The sequence below is a fragment of the Mus musculus genome, chromosome 5 (assembly GCF_000001635.26).
Source record: "Mus musculus strain C57BL/6J chromosome 5, GRCm38.p6 C57BL/6J".
Classification (NCBI taxonomy): Eukaryota; Metazoa; Chordata; class Mammalia; order Rodentia; family Muridae; genus Mus; species Mus musculus.
In genome coordinates this window covers 21,042,658-21,062,427 of record NC_000071.6, presented here as the reverse complement: position 1 = coordinate 21,062,427, position 19,770 = coordinate 21,042,658, and the positions used below count along the sequence as shown (strand labels likewise).

Here is a 19,770-nt window from a genome sequence, read left to right as displayed (position 1 = left end):
TGAAAGCTAGTTTTCAGGGAAGGAGCGAGCATTCAGGTCAGTGCAAGCTCTGGGACTGTTTCTGAAGTGCATGGTGTCTTCAACAGCAGGCATTTTCCTTCCACCTCTCTCCTACCAGTATTCTAATGCACATTTAAAGATGAAGATCACAGTACTTGAACTAAACAGAGACTAATATGCTTAAAAGCTATAAAATATTAAGCCTTAGGAATATAGATTATTAAATTTTACCCTTTCCAAGCTCCTGGGGTTTTTTTTATGTGCATTGATGTTCTACCTGCAAGCATATCTGTGTGAAGATGTCAGATCTTGCACTTATAGACAGTTGTGAGCTACCATGTGGGTGCTGGGATTTGAACCCAGGTCCTCTGGAAGAACAATCAGTACCCTCAACTGCTGAGCCATCTCTCCAGCCCTGCTTTTGTTTTTATGAGCCCTTGTTTGGTAAAATATTGTTAATTCAATATATTAAAATGTGTGTTCCTTTAGTCCAGTTTCCCTTTTATTGGATTAAACAGTTTCAACAAAAACAATTTACAAGTTAAGAAAGTGTGGAACAGTCTAACTGAGGCTAGACTGAGGCATGTGAGAGTAAACAGCAAGAATAAGCTGGAGCAGAATGTCCTCCCGTGCTTCCACTCCCCATTACGTCGCAGCTACGGGCAATTGGGGGATGGCTTACCAACAGGGTGAAATTCGAGGTCAGCATTAGAATCTCAGGAATGCAGTGAATCTTCACCTTTAGTTCTACCTACATTATACCAGGCACAAGTGTTGGGACTCAGTGGTCTGTGTAACAAGCTGGAAACTCAGGACCTGTGGGTTATGTTCACAAGCCTCATGTCTGTTGCTTCACGTGAGCTAATCATATTCACTCCCTGTGTTTTATTTAGCTTTTCTTCCCTTGGGGACGCTAGTGATACCAAATCACTTCCTAAGATTTTTTTTTTTTTTTAAAGAAAGCAGTAAATGCTCTAGAAGCTGTGATAGCCATAGCTTTTACAAGAGCAGATGTAGAGACACAGGTCAAATGCTCTGCAAATGGACTGTGAATAGAGAGCACGAGAATGAACAAACACTCCTGAAACCTCTTTCAGATTATTAACTTTTCAAAACTTCTTGCTGAAATCACCAAAGTGATTCTCTCTAGAACACTATTTGGCTCCCTTGTAGTTCCTCATGTATTTCTCTACAGTGTAGGTGGTTAATAAGTAGGAAAAGAGCTGAGAGGTAAGACAGGAGGGAAGAAATTTCAGTGCAGAAATCACCATGTTTAAGTAGTTTTTGTGTTCCGTGTGCAAGTATGATGTACAGTACTGTATGCTGAGATGCAGCTCGGGGACACCAGGTGGCTTTCCCACGAGAAAAGACTCACAGAGGCTAAGTGCCAGGCTCCACATAAAGTGCTTGAGCAATCTCTCTGACTTGAGAGCCCACATTCTATAGCTTTGCCTGTTCTGTTTCAAGAAAAACTGGATTTGTTTATGTATAAAATCAACTGAAAGGGATCTGCAACCCTATAGGTGGAACAACATTATGAACTAACCAGTACCCCGGAGCTCTTGACTCTAGCTGTATATGTATCAAAAGATGGCCTAGTCGGCCATCACTGGAAAGAGAGGCCCATTGGACACGCAAACTTTATATGCCCCAGTACAGGGGAACGCCAGGGCCAAAAAGGGGGAGTGGGTGGGTAGGGGATTGGGGGGGGTGGGTATGGGGGACTTTTGGTATAGCATTGGAAATGTAAATGAGCTAAATACCTAATAAAAAATGGAAAAAAAAATCAACTGAACCTATCCCCAAATTTTTCAGAAGTCAGGCTGCTCCAAGGATTCTCCTGGTGTCCACACTGGGCTGCACTCTAACATCTCTTCACACGGCTACATGCCTGCCTCAAGTTCTTTATTAATCAGATTCTTTGGCATCCCACCCCAAACCCACCTCTCGACTTCAGCTTGCCAAAACCTGATCATACCTCATACAAGTATACATTCCGCTCCTGCCCTCATTACTCTAACGACTTCTGTCTTCGTTTCCAAGTTCAGATTCCTATGAGAAGCAATTCTCAAGTCACCCTTCTATACCAAGCCATAGGTCACAGGCTAGTTTATATGAATTAATGAGTTGAGTGATAATGTGAGTGCCCAAACACTCAGCTGTAGCTGAGGATTGTCAAGACACTAAACTTCCCTGAAAGCTATGCTATTTTCCATAGCTTCCCATCTATCATTATACAAACCCAGCAGACAATGGGAACGTACACTGTCATCCCAGTACTTGAAAGGTAGGCAGGAGGATCTGGAATTTACGACTGACTCTGTCTGCTTATCAAGTTTAAACTACACTCGACCTTATCTCAAAAAACAAACAAACAAACAAACAAACAAACCCAAACACCAGCTTCCCCCAAACAAGGCACCTCCTTTACTTATTCTTTACCTGTTTCATAAAAGATACCGCCATTCTCCCTACTGCTTGCAATAACATTTAATTTTGTTGGAAAAAAAATCAATACATGTGAATAGCAAAAGTACTCAAAATACAAAAGGATACATAGCCCTGGTCATAGTGTTGTTACATACTTATAATCCCAGAATTTGGGAGGCTGAGGCAGGGGGGACTATAAATTTGAGGCCACTCTGCCTACAGAGCGTGTGATGCCAGCTTTGGCTCACAGTGAGACCTTGCCTCTTAAATCACATACTATAAACTAAGACACGGGATTAGAGAAATGACTCAGCAGGGAAGAACACTTGCTACTCTTCCAGGGGACCTGAGTTCAGCACCCACAGCAAGCAGCTAAGATCACCTATAACTCCAGCTCCAGAGAATCTGACACCCTCTTTTGATATCTAAGGGAACCTGTACACATTTCAGGTGCTTGCGCGCACACACACACACACCCATACAATCTTTTTTTTTTTTAAATCCACCTGCCTCTGCCTCCCAAGTGCTGGGATTAAAGGTGTGCGCCACCACACCCAGCGGGCATTTTTTAAAAATATTTATTTATTTATTTATTATATGTAAGTACACCGTAGCTGTCTTCAGACATTCCAGAAGAGGGCATCAGATTTCGTTAAGGATGGTTATAAGCCACCCTGTGGTTGCTGGGATCTAAACTCAGAACCTTTGGAAGAGCAGTTGGCGCTCCTAACTGCTGAGCCATCTCACCAGCCCACATACAATCTTTTTTAAAAAATAAAAGGAAATTGTCTTAAATTCTCATGGCCCTTCTAGAGGCAGCCACAGGCAATAGGTTTTGAAGTACTCTTCAGAAAGAAATGATTTCATTATACAAACATTTTACACTCATTTTAATTCTAAACAAAAGCATAAACAGTATATCCTAAATGTACCTTATTTTCCTGGCAACAAATAGAAATTTAGGACAATTCCATGTCAAAATACATAAATTGTTTTTATTTTAAAAAATAGCTTCATAGAAAGTTGTGAGTTTTGTCTTACCTTAATTGTGTGTGATGCTAAGGTTTCATGGATGGTATACAGGTGTCTATCACTGAGCTATGTCCCCAGCCCTAACTTTCATCATTTTCTATCCAGCCTTCCTGTTTATCCCATGTCAGCTGGGTTCTGTACTCTCTCCTTCCATCTAGGTCTTTGTACTTGAGCTTTGACATCTAGGCCAGTTTCCGTTGCTCCATGCACTGCTTCCTGGTAGCTCTCATTTCATCTTCCCTCTATTAATTCACAAGTTATTTTTTAAAAAGCCAGGTTATATTTTTCTCAATTTCAGTGGACTTCTAACATCAGAACCCTTTGGTGGTTGCTCATGTCCATAGTACCAAGTATGAATCCATACCTAAGTGGGCTCTTTCTGGAGACCAGTCTACTGTGGAGCCATATATGTATACAACATCTATTTAGACTTCCGCTCTGCTGCTCTCAACCTTTGTCTCACCCCTTCTCTTGCCTGGGTGTTCTCCTTCCTGTTCAAACTTAATTGTCCTGAGACTACTGGTTCTCTCCCGGCTTGCTCTGGAATGCTCTTCCCATGATGATTAGACATTTGCTCTTAACCTCTCATTTGGCATTCACAAACAATTTTTTTTTTGTCTTCTAAAGCTATATACTTCTTAGGTAAAAGAGTTCTCCTAAAACATTTTTGTATCACACACACACACCACATAGCCCTTCATATTTTGAGTGTCTCAAAAGACATGTAGATTGAAAGAAGACCCAAATATATTTAGGATAGTCTAGAATTTTTTTAAAAATACATTTACTTGTGTGGGGGAGGAGGTGGGTGCATAGAGGTCAACATGAGAAAAGTTCTCTTTTTGCGGGGAACCAGCAGGTCACCAGGCTTGGCAGAAAGCACTGAGCCATTTGATGATCTCCCAAATATATTTACAAGAGGGAAACCTGGGACGGGGAAGGGTAAAAGGGTGGCCAAGAAAGGGCTATGGGAAGATGAATATGAACAAAGGGTTGGCATGCATGTGTGAGATACCATAATCAAATTCATTATTTTGTATAATTTGTATAATTGTAATAAAAGGCTGGAGATGGCTCAGTGGTTAAGGGCACTGGCTGCTCTTCCAGAGGTCCTGAGTTCAATTCCCAGCAACCACATGGTGGCTCACAATCATCTGTAATAGAATCTGATGCCATCTTCTGGTGTGTCTGAAGACAGAGACAGTGTACTCATATATATATAAAATCTTTTTTTTAAATATATGTATTTATTTTATGTACTCATATACATAAATCTTTTTTAAAATATTTATTTTATGTACTCATATACATAAAATAGATCATATGGAAAAAATATGCCCTACAAAACACTAGGGCAAATGAGACCCAGCCTGTTACCCATGAGACTGCCAATAGTTGGTATAAAGCACACACGTATACTGTTTGCTAATCACTAACTGGTTTTTACATTCTTGGCTATATCAAAAGTGTAGGTGATCACTGTGGCCCATGTCTATGCTCCCAGCACTTGTGAGGCTGAGGCAGGAAGACAGCCATGCCAGCCTGGGTTACTGAGTGAGACCCTGGCTGAGAGAACCCAAAATATAGAGACATAAATAAAAGTTAAAGCATTTCTGCCATTTACCTATTTGTCCCCATCGAGCCTGAATCTTTTGCTTACATTCAGTGAAATTTAGCCTGTGTAGTGGGTTAAATTACTACAGACACTCCTTTCAAAAGTTTATTTTAGTATGGAAAGCATCTCTTGAAATGCTTTGAGAGAAGTGAGTTGGTACATATCAGATGCATTATTTCCTGTATTTTATTTTAAAGTGTAACTGTATATTGCTACTCACATGTGTTGTCTTCGATTTTCTTTTTAATTAAATTTCACAGTGCGGCCAAATATCGGTTTAGGAAATGTTTCCTGCATTGATATTTCCTATCTTAAGCATATTTCCTGGCAGCCTGTTCTGTGAAAACATGTTTTTTGTTTGTGGGTGTAGGTGACCAAAGTCAGTCCATGGATCAAATCCCTCAGTTGTGCAACTGTGTACTACTACAAACTCTCGTCCTTTCGAGAAAAAGTAAAAGTTAGAGTCAAAGTAAAAGAACCTGCGTTTTAGTTCTGACTCCACATGAACATGTTGGGGGGGTGAACTTTGGACAAATCATTTCTATTTATGAAAGGACAGATTGCATCAGCACGCTCTCTGTCTGCTAAGAGTCACAAATTCTATTCTACGAAAGAATGTCACCCATTCAACTCTGAAACCGTGAGAATTTAAAGATAGGAAGCAATATTGTCTTCCTCTTGGCAAAAAAAGGTGCAATGAGAAAGATGCATTACGAATTAAGAGCTTTCCCTCACTGGGATTAGAAAGATTGCGAAGAGTAAACCCTTTCACTCTGGAAACTATTGGCTTCTCCTAGCCAAAGTGCCAAAGCCTTGGGAGACCCTCACCAAGGCATTCGTAAAGCGAAGGTGAAGGCTCTACTACAGTTCCCAGCATACCTCTGTCCCACCCTGCTCCGGGCACTCCTGCAGGCGGGTCTTGTAGTCCCAGCCCGCGGCCGGCAGTAGCGCTGAAGCACTTTTGGAATCAGCTTTCCCTCCCCGCCAAACCCGGAGGCCGCAAGCCCCATCTGAAGTTTACTGTCTGACCCACTGGGCTTGGCCGGGCTTCCAGACGTAGGACGTCCACCAGAAGCCAGCCTCACCGCAGCGAGCGGCGAGCGCCCTAGGAGAGGGCCACGCCCCGGAAGCGGCTTCCAGCCACTCAGAGCGGGCGGGGGCGGGCCCGGGCGGGCGTGCGGGGGCGGCTGGGTCTTCGCTCTGGGGCGGGGCCGCCGTACGAGCCCGCGCGTCTGGGTGGCGGCGGGGGCGCGCCCGTGGGGAGAGGCGGCTGCGGCTGCTGGTGGGGGGTGGGGGGGGAGGCAGAACCGGGAAGGGGGCAGGGCGAACTGAGAGCCGTGTTCCTGAGGCGGCGGCGTCTCGGACTGAGGAGGGCGGGGAAGGAGGATGGGGCAGGCTGGGGGTTGGGGCCGGCGCTAGCCCGCGGCTCGCCTCGTAGTAGGGGAAAGCGACGCTGCTCTTTAAGTTGCGCGGGGAGCCCGGCCGGTGCCGCCGCAGCCGCAGCCGCCTGGCGCGGCGGGGAGGGAGGGCGGGCCGGAGCGAGCTGGGGAAGACGGAGCGGGCGCTGCGGCGCGCGGGCGGGCGGCGGGGGGGACGCGGGAGGATGGAGCAAGTGGAGATCCTGAGGAGGTTCATCCAGAGGGTCCAGGCCATGAAGAGTCCGGATCACAATGGGGAGGACAACTTCGCCCGGGACTTCATGGTGAGTGTCCGTTCTCGCCGGCGCCTCGTGTCGCCAGCCGCCGAGCTCCCCTCGCCTCTCCCGGTCGGTCGGGGCTGCCAGCGCTTTGTGTGCGGTGCGAGGACAGGCGCGGGGCGCGCGCCCAGCCGCGAGCGCCGTCGGCGAGCTTGCGGGAGGCGAGGTCACCCCCGCCCCTCAGCCTCTCTTTTCCGCGGCCGCTACCTGCGCTCCCCGGCCCAGCCCGCTCCGGCCCCGCCGCCCGCGACTACCTATTGTCTCCCCGGCCGGGCGGCGGCGGCTGGAGTGCGGGCTCGCCTTCCCACGCCTGCCTTCCCCGCCTGCCCCTCCGGGGAGGGTCGAGGCGAGCTGTCTGGCTGCGGCCAGCGGAGCGGCTCGAGGCTGCCGGAGAGCGAGGGTGTAGAGCATTAACTCGCTGGGTCCCTGTACGGATGCCGGCCTTGGTCCGAGTGGACGGCAGGACGACTCCGTGTCTGGGTTCACAGTTATTAGCTCAGCGCTTGCCAGAGGCTTGACCATAAGGAATCTCATGGTTTACCTGATCTCCATTTATCTGGTCAGGTTTCTTTTCGTCCTGAGACCCAGGTTTGAGGTGGCTGTGAGGCCAGTGTGACTTTAGATCGAAAAGGGAGGGGGATATCAGTGTGGATGGGGGTTATCCTGAAGGAAGCTCACTCCGGACTTGAGGGGATATTGCCGAAGCCGGAGGGGATGTGACTATCACTTCCTATCCGGGGTGGGGGTGGGGAAGCTGGGAACAATAGTCATGGTAGGGTGGAGGCGACTATATGGGCTGAAGCCCTGGGAGATAACCTTCCCGTCCCCCCTTTTCCGCCACCCCCCTTTCCGCCCTCTGCTTGTGTAGGCAGGCTTGAGTGAGTGGAGGTGGGGGTTAAAAGTCTAGTATGTGAAATTTCTCTAGGTGCATAATTGGAGAGAGGGTATCAATTCCGAAGGCGTGGGACCAGAAGCTGACTTCCTACATTACCCCCTCCTCGCTCCTTTTATTTTTCTGTTGGACAATGTTCCCTCTAGGGTTGTTTCCCGGCTTTGGAGGCGGTGGTTGCGGCTGCTGCTCCTACGGATGTTGCGCAAGACTGGGGCGTTGTAAACCCTGGAGGTCTGGGGAATGGAAAAGGAAATGGGACTTTGGGAAGTCCTTCGCTCTTTAGCGGGGGTTGGGAATAGCAAATGAACTAGGGAAAATTTTGCTCTGGACAAGGTGCACTTCTAAGAATAATCAGTTCATCTGAAATTTGGTTATGAAAAGCCATATGCAGTTGAGGTCTATAAAAATGAGTGGCTACGAAACATTTGCTAGTTTTTATTTAAAGTGCAAATGAAGTGATTTTTAGTACTGAAGTGGGTGTTCACATTTTAAAGAGATTTCTGTCTAGTAAAACTTTAGTGTTAAAATTGTTAATGGCTTGAAAAGTAGACTGTTAGCCTTGCACAGTATTAGTAGTATTGTGGGGTTTTGTGACTTCCACCTTGCAGTTTTATAAAAATAGAAAGTAGGAACAAGATACAGTGAGGACTGAAAATGTAGATCAAAGTCCAGTTATTCCTTATTTTAAACATTTTCTGATATTTAGATGATGTTTTGGAAAAAGTACTTTTCTTCTTACCATCGAATTTTGATGGTTAGTATCTGTTGAATGATATCATTTGCAAACATTGGAAAGAGCCCTCCTTTTACTACTCTATAGTAAATGTAGAAGAAAACAGTTCATTGAGGGTGTGTAGAACTAGTGGCTTGTCATAGAAGGGGCCTTGTGGCCCTGGCTGTTGGTCGAATGCTTGCTATCTTGCTGTCCTGGACATACTCTGTCAAGGATCATTGTTAGTGCAGGCCATCCGGACAGGTGCCCAGTCCCTGCACTTTTGGACAGGGGATCTAGTCTTGGGGTTCATGCTTTGGGGATGACTCAGGGATTCCTATTGGAGATGTCATGTCCAAGGACCAAATGTGTTCCCATTCTTCCATAATACCAAAGTATAGCTAGGTAGTTCTACATGAGAGATTTGATGACTAAGGCTATTATTCTTTTATAGGGCTTGCTTTTTTAATTTCCTAACTTGATAAGCAGTAGCTATAATTATGATTGTTGGCAGTTGCCTCTGTTTTTTTCCCTTGACTAGAAGGCTGGAAAGAACTGTCCTCTGTCATGGAAAGAGAATCAAAGATGATCACATAAATTCTAACTTTTGTTATTAAATTCTGAAGTGGATTTTAAAATCCATTTTAAAAAAGAGATGGTGACATTTTTGGAAAGTATGTCGACTGAAATCACTGTTGAAATGGTGTCACATGAAGCTGCCAGTCCACTGATGCCTGAACTATTTCATCATGTAAATAATTTCCATGCCTCCCTTTTATAATAAACGAATGATGCCTAAACTGACAGCCATTGTCTCTGACCTTTAGTTTCACTGAACTGTTACAAATATTTCCAAATAAAATGTTGTAAATGAAAAAAAAGAAAGAAATTAAAATCTTATGAAAATTCAGAATCAATAAAGATGATTAAGTGGATCTCCAAAAAGAAACACAGTCAACATCAAAATAAAATTAAAAGTCAAAAAAAAAAATCCATTTTAAAACCTTAACATTGTAGAACTGAGTCTTAAAAGGTAATATCACTATTATAACTATTTCATTATAAAGTAATAGTTTCAAAATTGCAAATTATAGAATATAATTATTAACAGTAATGATATAATTATAATGGTAATACTTTATATTTGGGTGATTGGATTGGGCATCCATACTGTGGCCCTATTTTAAGGATGGAGCTACTCCCATTCTCCCTATATCTATGTTTATAATAGGTCTATGTCACAATAAGTACATATATTTGCCTTTGTAAGTAGTTAGAAGTTTCTGTTTGTTTTGTTTCTGAGGGGCAGGGAGCTGAACTCACTCAGGACCCAGGCTGTCCTTGAACTGGTGTCAGCCCTGTCTCCGCCTCCCTAGTACTGGCTGGGATGAAAGGTATGAGCTGCCATACCTGTGCTATGTTCTTGTCTTTTGGGTTTTTTTAAGCTTAGATTTTGGTGTCTTTTATTACAGCTACTTTTTAGGAATAACTTAAGCATGTCACAATGTGACTATTATAGTTAAACTATTGGCTTGTATTTCAATATTTGTTCTATTGTACTTTTATATACTTTGATTGACATGAATAAAGCCTCTGCATTGTTTATTCCTAATATATTTTTACAAGAAGTACACAGTCAGAGGATACAAAACATATGCTTGCAACTTTAAAAAGTTACTTTATACAATAGTCAGTAATGTATAGGTGTGTGGGTGTGCGCATATATATGTATATATATAATTATCTTGGTTTTTATTTAGTGGTTTAGAAATTGTATCTTGTTTGCTTTGGATTTTTTTTTTCTAAAAAGACAAAAAAGAGTTTTGTCTTTTCCAGTCTGGATCTAATACAGCCTAGGCCAGCCTTGAACATGCTGTGTATATTAAGCTCACCTAGGACTCTGGATCCTCTTGCCTCTACCACTCAGAGGCTAGAATAATTTGTCACTATTCGTGACACGAATTTCTTGTTTACTATTAATGATAGATGATTGTCTGCCTCCATAGGCATGTGGTAGTCTTTTCATGTAATTCCAGCAGACAGGAGATGAGGCAGGGAGATTGTGAGATTGAGACAAGCCCAGCTTATGTGAGAGCTGTGATCCTGTCCTAAAGATGGACGGAGGAAGTAGGAAAGAAGGAGTTAACTAGAGCTTATTCTTCTTGGCCTTGGCCTGTTGTACCTGTTCTCTCAAAAGGAGAAACCTAGGCACCAAGGTTTTGTGGCCAGGCACATTGTACTTGACATGCTAATTTTGCTAATAAAATGAACTAATTTATGACAGGTCTGGATCTTGATCTTTACTCTCAACTTTCAGACTAAGATCATGGTACACATCAGTATTTCACAATTAGGCTTTGTCTTTTATTTTCATTTATGTGTATGGCTATTTTGCCTACATGTATGTCATTGTACCACATGCATGTCTGATGTCCAGAAGATGGTGTCAGTTCCCTGGAACTGGAGTTATAATTGTGAGTTGTCACTGGGTACTGGGAATGGAACCCCAGATCCTCTAGACTAGCCAATGCCCTTAATAGAGTCTGAAACAACTCTTGAGCCCTCAGAGTTAGGTTTTATTTCATACCCATTGCCTGAAGTTGACTGAGGAGAGAGGCAGCCTGGAACCATGTATTGAGGACCAGAGAACCAGTATATAATGCAGAGAAAAGGTGATGCCTGAGACAGGTAGGTTTTGGACTGTGAGGAGAGGGTGGTGGTGAGTCCACTTTGTGAAGGATCTTACCAATGTTTAACAGTTAATATTCTGTAGGGCCATAATGATCACTGATTCCTAGCTGGCTTGCCTAACCTTCTGACATTGCAACACCAAGTTGTCATCTATAAATTCTCATTGGAAAACCATGTGGTTGAGTTAAAAAAACCAAACCAAAAAAGCTCCAGAAAAATTTCATTATGTTTTAAATGAGTTTACAGATTGGTGTTGGGCCACATTCTTCCTTACCATGTTGTGCATGTGGAAGCTACAGGTTGGAAATACCTTTCAGGATCACAGGGAAAAGTGAGGTTATTGAGAATAACAAATATGCTTGTTTAACATTCTTGTGGTCTTCTCTTCCCTTCCTCACACCCTACCTTCCGAGCCTGGTTTTTAAGATTACTGTAAGCCTTATCTTATTCAGATATGTTCTGGTGGAGAAACTGAAAGATACTATGAACCTCTGGAGGGCAGGCAGTGGAATGTCTTAAGAAAGGTATTTGTTTGGCAGAAAGGGCTTTATCTGAATTAAGTCAAGGAAACTAGGAGTATATACGACATACTTGATGAGGGTTAGCCAGCCTCAAGCAGGATGGATGTGCACACTCATGGTCCCAGAGCCCAGAAGGCTGAGGATACTGAGTTGAAAACTAGCCTGGGAAAAGGAGAAAGAAGAAGAAAAGGGAGAGGTGTCTTAATGACTCACTAGGTACCATTTAGTACAGTGGGTGGAGGAATAAGAAAAGAAACAAGGAGAGCTGATCAAATAAGATTGTAGGAGAACGGCTCAGAAGAGAAGATGAATTTAGTTTCAGACGTGTTAAATGCCCCTGAAGTGTCCAGTACAAGTCTGGAGCTCATATAGGTAGCAGTCATGAGTTTGTAGGAGGTAATTGAGCATCCCGAGTGACTAAGCTGATTCGGACGAGCATTATCTTAAATAGGATAGGCCTTGAAAATGTGTTGTGGTTGTTCCTGGGAAGGTGTGGTCAGAGTGGAGGGACAGGAACCAGGGATGTCTGAGGAGAAAATTGTCACTAGAGCTAAGTCCTAGTGCTTGAAGGCCTGGCAGGGTGTAGTTGAGAAACCACCCACTCGGTTTGACTGGTGGGAGGTTTGCCATCTAGACAAAGCAGTTTGGGGTTAGGGTGTAGAAGGAAGCCAGATTACAGTCCTTGGAAGAGAAAATGGGTGATGTGTAGGTATAGTTTTCTTCCATCTAGTCTTAACATTTTGAAACTAGATGGTAGAATCTGAAAAAAGACAAGTTTTGAGAGTGTTTTTTTTTCTACTATTTATTACTGTGCATCTATTTTCTTTTAAGTACAAATAAGTAAAACCCTGAAATCTTCAGATTTGGTGCTTGTGTTTAGAATTTTAGAAAACACAAAGAGATTCTGAAAGTCTACAGAGATCTTAAGCTTCAGAGACAAAATAAGTATAAAATATTGTTTATTCAATATTGTGGCCTATAGGGTTTTTTAAAGTTAATAATAGCTTTACAGAGATAAAATTGCCTATAACTGAGTTCATTCAAAATGTATAGCTGGACTAGAGAGATGACTCAGTGGTTAAGAGCACTGACTGCTCTTCGGAAGGTCCTGAGTTCAAATCCCAGCAACTACGTGGTGGCTCACAACCATTTGTAACGGGATTTGACTCCCTCTTCTGGAGTGTCTGAAGACAGCTCCAGTGTACTTACACATAATAATAAGTAAATCTTCAAAATGTATAGTTTACTAGTTTTTAGTATAGCTACAGAGTTTTGTACAGTCATTACCACAACCAATTGCGGAACATCTTAAGCACCCCAAAAGAAACCCCTGCATGTGTTTGAGGTCACTCCCCCTCTTAGTACAGCGGTCAGTTACCCACCTTTTGCCTTTGGAGACTTGCTGATCTGGACAGTCTGTGTAGGTGGAATTGGAATATTTGTAGCTGAGTTCCCGTGTTTTATTTTCTTTGTGCTCTGCCCCCACCCTGTTTTTGTTTGTTTGCTCTGGTGTCTGAGTTAGGGTATTGTTGTGTAGTACCTGGTGTTTGAGTAACGGTATTGTCCCTTACCCCTGCAGGCCAGGTGCATGGCTGTCCTTTTGCTTCTTCAGTCTCCCGCTGCCACCACACTGGGCTGGCATGCTTTCAAGATTCATTCATGTTGCAGTATGTGCTAACAGTACTTATTCTGTTTATGACTGAAATATAATCTGTTATGTGGAGAGTGCATCGGATTTATTCATTAGTCTATTGAGGGGATTTGATTGTTTCCCCTTTTGGCCACTATGAACAGTAATGCTACTGTGAATGTTGGTGTGTGGCTTTGTGTGGGCCTATGTTTTCAGTTCTCTTAGACTAAAACCGGAATTACTGGAATTGTTTAGTTGGTTGAATCTCTTCCAAAACTGTATATGTAACACCCCACATAATAGAATATATGTGGATCACAGTTTTGCTATGTCCTCACGTCCGTCTTTCAGATTATTGTTATCCTTGCAGGTATGAAATGGTATTTTGGCTTAGCTTGCAGGATTTTGTATATGTAACTAGTTTTTGAAAGCTAGTAATAGGAAATATTTTTTAGTCCTTAAAATTGAGCTAATCTTCATGCTTAATGTTGCTGATTTAGTTATTGCTTTTTGCCCATCTTTTGTGTTCAGACAGGCATACTAAAATTTTAGATTTCGCAAGTGGGCAGACAACCTTCTAGTTTTCCAGATTTTTGAGACAGTGCGCTAACGATTTCCTTACTGTGCTTATTTCCTAGAATGGTTTACTGCATTTATTACAATATTGCTGGGTTGTTTTTATTTTTGTTTTTTCAGTGTTTGACATCTAGTTTTGAAGGCCAAGCAGTGGTTAAGTCACACCTTCTATTTCATCCCAGCACTCAGGAGGCAGAGGCAGGTGGATCTCTGTGTTGGAGGCCAGCCTGGTCTACAAAGGGCGTTCAAGACAGCCAGGGCTACACAGAGAAACCCTGCCTGAGAGAGAGGGAGAGGAAGAGAGGAAAGGGAGGGAGGGAGGGAGGGAGGGAGGGAGGGAGGGAGGGAGGGAGGGAGGGAGGGAGGGAGGGAGGGAGGGAGGGAGGGAGGGAGGGAGGGAAAGAAAAGGTTTTAAGGTTTTGAAAGGACAAAAGACATTAACATTCAGATGAATATAACTTTTCATGCATTAAACATGTTTATGTTTCTATACCACTCATTTCATTAATCTCATAAACATTTACATTTCTGACTTCCCTCATCTGAAAATCTCTTAAGAGTAGAGGCAGGCACATAATATTTGATCTGGCCCTAAGCCTTGACTGTAATGTAAGTGCTGTGGTCCGTTGCATATAGAAACTATAGGCAAGTTTACTGCTATTAAGACAGATTTATTCATCAGGTGAATCTTTCAAAAGGCCTAAAAAGTCCATAGTAGTCTTAGACTACTATGAGAGCGATTTCTCCCCTTTCCTACAAACAGGTGTCACACAAATGTGGCAGAACTTTTAGTAATCACTGAGAAAGAAAATGTGATAAATAATCAGATTGGTCAATAATAATTAAGGCACTTTACTGCTAACCTTAGGACCTGAGTTCAGTCCCTGGGACTCATGTGAAGGAAAGAAGGCAGGAAGGAGAGAGGGAACTAACTGCCATATCCTCTGATCCCCACTTGAGCGTTGTGGCATGCATACATATGTAGTATATATGTGGAAAGGTTAGCTCATACTGTTCTTGCAGATGACCCAAGTTCAGTTCCCAGCACCCACATCTGGTGGCTCACATCTGCCTATAATAACTTCAGTTCCAAAGGATTCTCTCTTGAACTCCTTGGGCACCTATATTCACATGTGAACCCACTGACATACACATAAATAGGTGAGTAAAAAATTTTCTACTTTTTAAAAAAGCCAGACTGAAGTAAAACCTTTAAATAAGGATGCTTTGTTATTTGTAGTTTCTTCTGCATAATCTGATTCTGTGCGTGCTTAGAGATTGGGGGTTTATCTAGGTGGGGCACACCCCGTGTATCATGTACTGTTAAAGGTGTTGTGTTAATAAAGTACCCAATTTCAACTGTTTCTGGATTTAATAAGTAAAATCTAGATAATTGTCACTGTGGTTTCTTGTGAACTGGTGGATGTTTGGCATGTAATTACAAAGCAGTTCTTGCAGTCTTCCAGTGTCTCGTCTCCTTCAGTCTATTCCATGGATCGTTCTCTCTTTCCTAACATACATGAAAGTATCTTTAGGCCAAAGGGAACCATACTAGTGAGATGCACTTAATCTCTTCCTTCTTTCTTTTAATACATCCTTATAGAATGCATTGGAAAAATCATGGAAGCATGTTGTTTTCTTTGTTTGTTTGTTTGTTTGTTGCTATTTTGATATATTACTCTGTAGACCAGGCTGGCCTCAGATTCACAGAGATCTGCCTGCCTTTGCCTCAAGCACTGGGACCAAAGGCATGTGCCACTGATACATGATTCATTTTTATTATCTCTCTTCACCCTTATCTGGTCTACACAGGCTTTAGGACAGCCAGGACTACATACAGAGACCTTAACTCAAAAAGAAATAAGCAAACAAAAATTTTGTTTGCTTGTAGCCTAAACTGTCCTCAAACTTGCAGTAGTTCTGTCTCAGCCTCTTCAGTGCTGGAACTACAAATTTTCACCACCATACCATGACAATTAAAAGCTTAGAATCTTTACCTAAAGTGTAGAAGGGGACATGTACTTAACTCCCACTTCCTGGGATAAGTATATTAGTGTAGTTGATCTAGAAGCACGTGTTCTCCCCTGCAGAACTGAATGTTAGTACTATATAGGAAAAGGGCCTTTGATTAGATTTGAGTTGAAAATGTGCTAAAGTGAGCAAAGCGATATGCAGTTGTTCTGAACCACCACTCTTCACAAAGAGGCTGGAGTCCTTCAACAGGTTTCGTGTTCTTGTAGTGGCTAAAATGTGTAGATTTATGTAACTACTCACTGGCAGTTATCTCTCCTGAAACCACACAAAAATCTTGTTTCCGGGTATTAGGTAGTCAATGTGTATTGTGTTGCTAGCTCGTAGTAGATGGAAGAAACAAGCGGTAGTTGCTTTCAGAAGCTTTTCCTGGGGCTTGTGAGGCGGAGATCCTGTTACCAAGGGCTTTGGGGTTGAATATTACTCACATTTCATGTAGCAGGTATGTAGCACAGGCTGGCCTGGAGCTTAAGATAGCTTGCCTTGGCATTCCGAGTATGGGATTACAGGCACGCACCACTACTCAGTTCAGTAGAGTTCTTGAAGCTAGTGATTTTACTGATGCACGAAGTCCTGCTTTCTCTCTCTGCCCACTTGGTTCAGCTGATGCTTTCTTATTTGCAGGTTTGGAAATTGAGTCAAGTAGGGGAGTACTTGGGTAGCATGTGTGAAGCCTTAGGATTGGTTCCCTTCCAACACTAAGAAAGCAAAGTAATCAAAAAAACTTGGTTTTTGCTCTTTCTTTCTTTTCCTTTTGACACTGAGGATTCCTCCAAGGGCCTTGCATGATAACCCCATGATCTACTGTTGGGTTATACCCCTATTTTAGTTAAGAGTTTCTAGTACTGTGATGAAGCACCGTGACAAGCAGAAGTAACCTGGGAAGGAAAGGGTTGATTTCATTTTACAGTTTGTAATCTGTCATCCAGGGAAGTCAGGTCAGGAACTCAGGCAGGGCAGGAGCCTCAAGGCAGGAAATGATGCAGAGGCCAAAGGGGAGTGCTGCTAACTGGCTTATTCACTGTGACTTGCTTAATCTTTTTTATATCACCCAGGACCACCAGCCCAGGGGTAGCTATACCCATAGCAGGCTGGCCTTCCCACATTAATCGCTAATTAAGGAAATACACTACAGACTTCACCCACAGACCAATCAGTTGGGACATTTTCTTAATTTAGGTTAGGTAAGTCCAAAATGATTCTACCTTGTGTCAAGTTGACATAAAAACTAGCAAACACAAATACCCTACTACAAGCTTAGTGTTTTTCATTGCTTCTGTCAGATATGTTCAAAAATAACTCATTTTAAAATTACATTTGGGGCTGGAGAGAAGGCTCAGCGTTAAGAGCACTGACTGCTCTTCCAAAGGTTCTGAGTTCAAATCCCAGCAACCACATGGTGGCTCACAACCATCCTTAATGACATTTGACTCCCTCTCCTGGTTTGTCTGAAGACAGCTACAGTGTACTTACATATAAAATAAATAATAAATAAATAAAATTACATTTGAGGGACTAGAAAGATGGCCTGGTGGTTAAAAACACTTAAGGACCCAAATTCAGTTCCCAGTCAGTGCCCACATAGGATGGCTCATAGTTGCTCTAACTCCAGCTCCAGAGGAGTCAGTGCTCTCTTCTGACCTCTGTAGGCATGCACACCACATGTGTATACATTCACACAAACACACACACACAGAAGTGTCTGTTTAGAGACTGTATTTGAAGGCTGGGGAGATGACTCCATCTTGGCATGTAAGTAGGACCTGAGTTTAGCTCTCTGGCACCTATGAAAAAAATCCAGGCATAGTGGTGCACTAAGTAATCTCAGTACTAGAGAGGGAGAAGCAGAAGATCCCAGGAGCTCAGCCTTTCTAACCGGATCAGTGAGCTTCAGGTTCTGTGAGAGGGCCCTCCTCTGTCAGGAAAATAGATAGGAAGCAACCACATTCACCCACACACACATGCACATTCACATGCTCAAAGAAACTACATTTGAAAGTGTTTGTTAGTGGTGTGGGTAGGTTTAAGATTGCATTTGCCCTGAGAAGCACAGTGAGACAGGAAGGCGTTCATAGACCCTGTGCTACAGAGCTGTGAGGAGCCTTTCTAGGGCCTTTCTCCCTACCTTAAATAGGATGGCTTTACTTCTGGAGTCATAGAGCCTAGTGGTAAAGGAATTCTAAAACTAGAAGTTAAGGTACTTGTGATGAATCTTGAAAGGTGACTGGTTGGGTGTAACCAAAGTTACCAAATGAAAACAGAAGTTTTCCTTTGACATTGTGCTGCATAGGCTAATATTTGCTCATATTAGTTACAAAACATTAATAAAGCCTCCCCAAGTGGAGCATAATTATCTTGAAATTTTTACAAAAACCTTTATTTGATGTTAATAGCCTACCCCTCAAACTAGGTTAAGATTGTAAGGGGAAAAAGCATTACCTGGATGACTCGGCATGTCAGTGCTCCTGTCTGTGGTCTCCCATGTCTGTCTGACGGACGCTTTTTACTTGGCTTTAGTTCTCGGGACTCCTCTTTGCCCATTTCTGCTGAATAAGGGCACCCTTTACTAAACCTTACATTAACTAATCTGTTCTGAGGTTAAGGAAAGAGCTCAGCACGCCTAGAACTTTCTGATACCTCACGTCCAGGTTGCTGAGAATACAATACACTCGGCAGTGAGGCGGGTTCTGTTTAAGTGTGAGAGGTTGGTCAAGGTGAGAACTTATTCATCTGTAGATGAAAGAAACTTCTGAATAGAAAGGGAGGGATGTTCTACTAGGAAGGCAGCCCAGATTAGTGTATAGTATAATACATGATCTTTTCTAAAACCAAACTTGAAAAAACAATTTGGCGGTTTCACCCCTCGCTAGCCACCTTTCCATTACTGGAACAGGTATGTGAGGTAGTCACCTCTTTATTAAAAGAGAAAAATGGAACTTGTTTTTGCAGTACATGTTGCTGAGCTGTTACTATTGTTCCAGCTCTTTCAAACTTTTTTATTTTATGTATATGAGTGTTTGCTTAAATTTATGTATGTGTACCATGGTATGTGCATGCCTAGAGAGCCCTCAGAGGTTAGAACTGGAGTTAGAGAGGATTGTGACCTGCCATGTTAGTACTGGGAAATGAACCCATGTCCTCTGCAAGAGCAGCAAGTTCTAACTGCTGAGCTTTCTCTCCAGCATACTTTTTGTCTGTGTTATGGAGTGCTGCTTGTACTGCCCTTGAACTTGTGTGTGATCTTGGATTATAGGCCTGTGCTATCAGGCTGGGCAAAAAGTTGTATCTGGCCTACACTGTCAGAGGCTCCAGTTCATGATAGTTGGTCAAGTTGCTTTTGGATATGTAACATCATGGTGGAGAGTGTTTCAGAACGGACAGCTATCTTCATGGTCAGAACATGGGAGGAATGGAGTTACCCACAGTCCCATTTGAGGGTGTTTCCCCAGTAACTCAATAACCACCTACTAGTCTCCACCTCTTAAGATCCCCAGCACTTCCCAGGAGTTTAATGTAGTACACAGTATTTATTCTTCATGATGTGTTAAAGAAAGAGAAGTGGACCTTGTGGTGCATGCCTTTAATCCTAGCACTTGGCAGATGTCTGTGAGTTTGAAACTAGCCTGGTCTACATTGTGAGTTCCAGGCTACATGATGGGACCCTGTCTCAAAAAGAAAAGAAAAAGCAGATGTTTTCTTTCTGTTTAAAGTAACAGTGTGTACATTCCAATCTGTGGCTTTCTCTGCTGCTGCTCCAGGTGAATAACTTGGGGTACCGCCTTTACTCTTAGTTTATTTTCTCTCTGAACCGTTTTTCCCTGTTGAGCTCTAATTTTATACCAGTAGTTACTATGAAACCTTTATATTTTGAATTAAGAGGCTCAGAACTAAATGGAATCTTGAGAATCATCTTCCAACTCAAAAACATTCTATAACAGCCTATG

General features: G+C 42.8%; 1 protein-coding gene and 1 long non-coding RNA gene across 3 annotated transcripts in view; one reads left to right on the top strand and one right to left on the bottom strand.

The window, feature by feature from the left end:
* Positions 1–6,361, bottom strand: part of Gm42221 — a 40,383-nt gene extending 34,022 nt beyond the window's left edge. Inside the window, exon 1 of the long non-coding RNA XR_880864.3 lies at positions 5,957–6,361. This is a non-coding gene — a long non-coding RNA (predicted gene, 42221). The remainder of the gene's footprint in view (positions 1–5,956) is intronic.
* A 155-nt stretch (positions 6,362–6,516) lies between these two features.
* The window catches only part of Ptpn12 (protein tyrosine phosphatase, non-receptor type 12), a 69,267-nt gene continuing 56,013 nt past the window's right edge, over positions 6,517–19,770 (top strand). For both annotated transcript variants that reach the window (NM_001356591.1, NM_011203.3), the window contains exon 1: positions 6,517–6,779. Coding sequence is in view for 1 of the 2 variants with exons in the window: in NM_011203.3 (NP_035333.2) it covers positions 6,681–6,779 (99 nt within the window). In the remaining variant the exon portion in view is untranslated. The remainder of the gene's footprint in view (positions 6,780–19,770) is intronic.